Source organism: Sinocyclocheilus anshuiensis, unplaced genomic scaffold (genome assembly GCF_001515605.1).
Source record: "Sinocyclocheilus anshuiensis isolate Anshui unplaced genomic scaffold, SAMN03320099.WGS_v1.1 scaffold185, whole genome shotgun sequence".
Classification (NCBI taxonomy): domain Eukaryota; kingdom Metazoa; phylum Chordata; class Actinopteri; order Cypriniformes; family Cyprinidae; genus Sinocyclocheilus; species Sinocyclocheilus anshuiensis.
In genome coordinates this window covers 2,762,704-2,768,742 of record NW_015539887.1, presented here as the reverse complement: position 1 = coordinate 2,768,742, position 6,039 = coordinate 2,762,704, and the positions used below count along the sequence as shown (strand labels likewise).

General features: G+C 37.2%; 1 protein-coding gene across 1 annotated transcript in view; it reads right to left on the bottom strand.

Moving 5' to 3' along the window:
* Positions 1 to 4,480: 4,480 nt before the first annotated feature.
* LOC107685576 (cellular retinoic acid-binding protein 2-like) overlaps positions 4,481 to 6,039 on the bottom strand; it is a 3,562-nt gene continuing 2,003 nt past the window's right edge. Inside the window, exons 2-4 of the mRNA XM_016482215.1 lie at positions 5,215 to 5,393; positions 4,783 to 4,899; positions 4,481 to 4,676 (exon numbers count right to left, since the gene is read on the bottom strand). Of these exons, the coding sequence (XP_016337701.1) occupies positions 4,626 to 4,676; positions 4,783 to 4,899; positions 5,215 to 5,393 (347 nt within the window). The 3' untranslated portion in view covers positions 4,481 to 4,625. The remainder of the gene's footprint in view (positions 4,677 to 4,782; positions 4,900 to 5,214; positions 5,394 to 6,039) is intronic.

The window sequence follows — 6,039 nt, the reverse complement described above, 5'->3', positions numbered from 1 at the left end:
CACACTGTGCTGTCAGATTTAACATGGATCTGATATATCTGTTATCTTTCAATAACGAAGATTAAGATCTGCCTTTGTATGACAGCCAGCCCATCCCATGAGTGATTTGTCTATGCCACGCACAAAATTATTCACAGCTACAAATCTTTCTTCCATAAAATGTGAGATAAGAAATTAGAGTCAGTTTTAAAGGATTGTTACTAACAACATCAGTGTTGGTAAGGGAAACTAGTGGGTTTTAGGAATTTTTTTGTGGAATGGAAATACCATTTGGGATTGGAGTCAGTAAGATCTATCTATCTATCTATCTATCTATCTATCTATCTATCTGTCTGTCTGTCTGTCTGTCTGTCTGTCTGTCTATCTATCTATCTATCATCTATCTATCATTTTATTTTTTTAAGAAATGAATTGATTGATCAAAAAGACTATTCATCAAAGAATCCTGAAATAAAATGCATCATGGTTTCCACAAAAAATATTAAGCAGAACTCTGTTTTCAGCATAGTAATAAGAAGCGTTTCTTGAGCTCCAAATCAGAATACTAAAATGATTTCTGAAGGATCATGTGACACTAAAGACTGGAAAATTCAGCTTTGCCATCACTGGAATAGTAACATTTTTAAATATATTACATTAGAAAACTGTTTTTATTGTGATATGATATAAAAATATATAAAAAATAATATTATGTTAAAAAATACTGCTTTTTATCAAATAAATGTAATTTTCATTCTCTGTTATGTGGTGAAAACGGTGGTTGAAATGATATATTAAACTTTTATTTTTTGCTTTAACAATATAATATAATATAGCCTAATAATATAATATAATATAATATAATATAACATAAAAAAAAAACATTATTAATGGCAAAATTGTTCAGTGTGGTTGAAATAACATCACAGTTGTAAATGTTAAAAAAATAATTAAATCATTTTCACACAAAACATATTTTGTTTATATTTAATTTACTTTTTGTAGATAAAACCATAATTTTAAATGTGATCATTCATATTATTATGAAATTTTCATGGTGTAGGACTGAAAGTCTGGCTATAGATGATTTTGGAATTAATTACTTCAGTACTGAGTTGTGAATGTCATTTTCGTGTTTGTAATTGCAACATTGGCTTTGTGTGTGTGTTCTGCTGCATAAATGCTTATCTGCTTGTCAAATTGCCTGCCAGCCAAATCCAAAGCAAACAGAATAGATGTTGGGAAGAGATTGCAATTCCAGATTTACCTGCCCTGCACATAGCTGGTCAAAATCAGCATATGTGTGTGTGTGTGTGTGTGTGTGTGTGTGTTTATGAGCTGTTAGACTATCTGCTAGTGTTCCTTTGAAGTTAATGACCAAATATGCAAGTGTTTCTGACACATTAGGGCCCATTACTAGCTGTGGGCACTGGCGTGTGTGTGTGTGTGTGTGTGTGTGTGTGTGTGTGTGTGTGTGTGTGTGTGTGTGTGTGTGTGTGAGTGTGAGTGTGCGTATGCGTGCGGTTTTATGGTCTGTGCTCACAGTGGCCAAAGTGTTTGATGGTACATGTGAAGGTTCGAAAGAATGTGCATGTTTGGTTTCATATGTGTGCAAATGTGCTGGTGGTTTTCGAAAGGAGAGAGACAGCTGCCTTTTACTGCCCCAGGGGGTAATAAAGGAGGAAGGAGAGGCAGTTATTTGGGGTCTTTTATAGGGGCAGGAGGTAGAGAGGGGTTGGTTTTATTAGGGTCACACAGTAACCAAGTACAGCTGCAGGCATCACCCCTAAACCTCTCCACATTCCACCATCACCTCCACTCTACCTTTATTTTTCTTTTTAAGTGCGAATACACTTGATTAAGTCTATTAATCTGTATATATACGCTCTTAAATGTCCTGGATGTGATGGCATACTGTGTATGAGAGATATATGTACAGTATATGAATATGTATATGAGTGCACTGCATGTTGGTCCTCATTTCATTTTGACCATGAGTTTCCATTCCCTGCTCCTTGTTAAGCACATCTGCTGTCAATCATCTTCACCTTGTAATCCGACTGGCATTTCCTGCCTGGATTGGACAGTTGATTTGTTTGCCTGGATCTATTTTATTTAACAGCTTTATCCCATTGGCTAGTTTAGCATCTAATAAATGACCCACAGTTGACACTGTTCTGCACATCATATGCTGTCGGCATAGCAAACAGAAATGTTAATGTTTTGAGTGGAAAATCAGGTTACTGGGGAAATTTCTTTGATGACTTATGGGTGTTTTCCATCCATTTTTATGTTAAAATACATTTACATTCCATTAATTTCAATGACGATCAGTGCATTAAAAGCGTAGGGTTTTGTAAAACTGTGAGCTGAAAGACAGGAACCAGAGCTACAGGGAGGGTGATAGTGATGAGAAAGACTGAGATGGAAAAATCAGGGAGAGACGGAGGGGTGGAGAGGGACAGACAAGTTATTCTAGTTACAGCCAGCTGGCAGAAATACAAAAATAAGACGTGAACCTACCAGTGTGTCTGAGTGAGAAAAGAGAGTGAGAAGGAGCGTGGGTTTGTTAAAAAGGTCAAGGCAGTTTCTTTAATTTCTTCTTATTTTGAAATAAAAACAACTGACATTCGTTCCATTGGCATCATGGAACTGCCAGTAAGCTTCTGAGTGGATAAATGCCACTGAATGACAGAAAAGCACACACCATTTTGGCAGTAACCTTTATTGTCCATGCACAGAAATAAGTAATGACTGCTGAAATTGTTTGTATAAAAAACATAATGAAAAGAAACTTCAGATTCAGGTTTTATTAAAATATATACAAAAAATAAAGATGAAAAGAGAAGGCTGGGATTGGAGCTTCATGGGGTTCTAATGACAACTGAACCTTTGCTTAGCTCCGCCCCCTTGGAACTGTTGCTACATCAGACAATACAGAGCCTCACAAAGGAATGAATTGGCGATTTCAATCTCACAATCAACTGAATACAGTAAAACTGAATTTAAAGGTGCAATGTACTGTAATATTGACAGCTAGTGGTTGAAATGGGTACTGCAATCCAAATTCAAAAAATTGTTTCTCCTGCCTCACGGGTTGTCAGATTGAGTACACGCAACAGGAACGAGCGCAATTGACAATATCCACGTTTTAATATGCCTCTGGTCTTACAGCTGATGTTGAGGCTTTTTAGGTCGGGTAGAATGTGCGATCTCTGAGCCAGTTCGTTCGCTGCCTTTCGTTGTTGCAATATGCTGTTTTCCACCAACTGGCAACCCGGGGTGTCGAAATACTATTGGTTAAACTGGCGGAATCACACAAACCAAAAGAAAAAACAGACATTCCGACATGGAATGCACATTTTCAAAATAGAATAACTGGCTGTAGGGTTGTTTTTCGGAGAAACAGGTATGTGAACTTTCCTAAATACCTCTGAATGTATTATGGTGATTTTATGCTTTGGTACAGTCAAAAAATTACACACAGCACCTATCGAAGCACACAGGTCCTCCATAGAGTTACACTGGAAAGGGCAAAAGTCTGTCTGAGAAAATGGAGGATGGCAACAGTTGCTAAAGTAGGATTGGTCAGTTACAGTTTATGGCGGAGCTTAGCAAAGGGTCAACTGAGAAGATTAAAAAAAATGACGGACTAAACTACAAACATAACATTTTCTGACAGCATATTTTACATAGGCTTACATTCTTAATAGTAAGGATAGTTCACCCAAAAATTAAATTCTGTCATTAATTACTCACCCTAATGTCGTTGAATAACGTCATGTGTTGAATAAAGTTGTTATTTTTGATTTCTTTGCGCAAAAAACTATTCTCGTAGCTTCATAACGTTACAGTTGAACCACTGATGTCACATGGACTATTTTAATGATGTCTTTACTACCTTTCTGGGCCTTGAATGTGGTAGCTGTGTTGCTGTCTATGCAGGGTCAGAATGCTCTTGGATTTCATCAAAAAAAATGAAACATGAATGAGGGTCTTACAGGTTTGGAACGACATGAGGGTGAGTAAATGATGACAGAATTTTCATTTTTGGGCGAACTATGTTATGCTACTATGCTAACTAAGTTACGGTCACATTAGTGAAATTTTGCAGGCAAAAAAGGTAAATTGTCTATTGTCATTAGAGTAGTGATGTATGAAGCACAGCTTACACAGAAATCGTTTCACCTGTTCTGAAATCTGCATGGGGAAATCTTTCACCCTTACACGAAATTCCCATTAATGGAGATAACTATTGATATTACTATATTTCACCTGTGAAAATTTACAATAGCAAATGTGACCGCACCTTTACTGATATTTTTCAGTGGTAATTATGAATTGTCTCACCAAAGTCTGGTTTCCAAACTTCAGATTTCCTGGTCTTCATCTATGTGAAGACCAACCCTTAAAAGTGCTTTTGAGCCCAAAATGATGTATTTGTTCATTTTAAATTTTTTACAAATTCTGGAACCTCACATGAATTATTTGCATGGCTCTCTGATGTATTATTCAAATACATTGTCAACAAAAAATGAAAAAAGAGATGAGGGAGAAAGGAAATATATGATATAAAATCACAGTCATTGTGGTTAACAAGGAAAGAGAGTGATCTGGATGGATATTCTTCCTGTTTCCTCATACTTTCACTCTCTGACATAAACTCTTGTGCACACCACATCATCTGCAGTCATGGTCTGCCAAAAAAAGCAGGAAAAAGACTATTAGAAGAAAAAATATGATCAAAGACCCTTGTGTGTAGGAATCATAAGGATAACACGTAATAGCAGGAATAAATCTTACCAGAATCAGTTCGCCGTCATTGGTCATCTCCCTGGTCCATGAGGTTTTTGGACCCTCACCCTTCTGCAAAGTCTGTTCGCAACTAATCTTGCTGTCTGTTTCCCAGCAAGGAAAGCTCTGAGAGAAACAGAGACAAACAAATATGTGAAGGCAGTGTTTTTCTTTGGAGATGGAAAGAGTGAGAAACAGATCAGTGCCCATGAGAATGTGAAATCCAGAGATGGAGGTTGAAGGAATGGGTGTGTTTCCAGTTTTGATAGCTCCTCTGAGATGGAGGGTGTGATTGAGTCCACATCAGAGATCAGGATTGCATAAACACACACATTTCATATGTTCTTGCTCTTTTGAATGTTTTGTAAAAATAAAATTTGTCACAGACAGACAAATGTACATTAGGATGACTGAAGTGTTTTTCTGTGGGTGTGTATGTACCGTGCAGGGACGTCCATCCACAGTGGCCTCATTAAACTCCTGTCCAACTGTGAAGGTGACATGGGTGGTCCTTACAGAGGTGGAGGTCTTGATTGACAGGGTTTCTCCGTCCTGCGTAATCTCCACGGATGGCTTTGACGCGGCTGCGACCGCAATCTTACGCAGCATCACGTTCACACCTGACAAAACACACACATGCACATCAAAACACTCTCCTGAAGAACAATAAGTAGCCTACTTTTATATATAAATATAAGTACAGAGGAATACAATTAATTATGCAAAAATGTATTGAGGTGTAGTGATGTTAGGTGCTATTCATTAAAGACCTACTAAATGGTGATTTATCAATATGTCCAATATTAAATAAACAATAACCAAGAGATAAGCATAAATATTTATAAAGAATAATAAAAAAGGTCAAACCAATTATCGGTCATATCGGTTATTTTATTCAATACATAATTTGTGTACATACACATAAAAAATCGAACTTCAAACAAACTGATTAAATACTGCATGTCAAATGTAGTCATGCTGTGTGTGTAGGTGGGTGAACACACTGAAAGGGGGAAGTTATTCAACCTGCCACAGGGGATGCTGCAATCTATTAAACCTTCCTGACAGGAAATGGATAGAGCGCAGTTTGGAAGTAGGGAAGGGCAGAGGCAACAAATAAAAAAAAAGCATGGCACAGTTGAGGGAGGGTGAGATTACTGACAAGAGAAGAAAAAAGGAGCAAGAACGGCAGCAGAGACATAGAAAAAGGGTACTCAAGTGTGGAAAAAGACAGCTAGGTATAAAGGCCAGTCTGTGTGTGTGTGT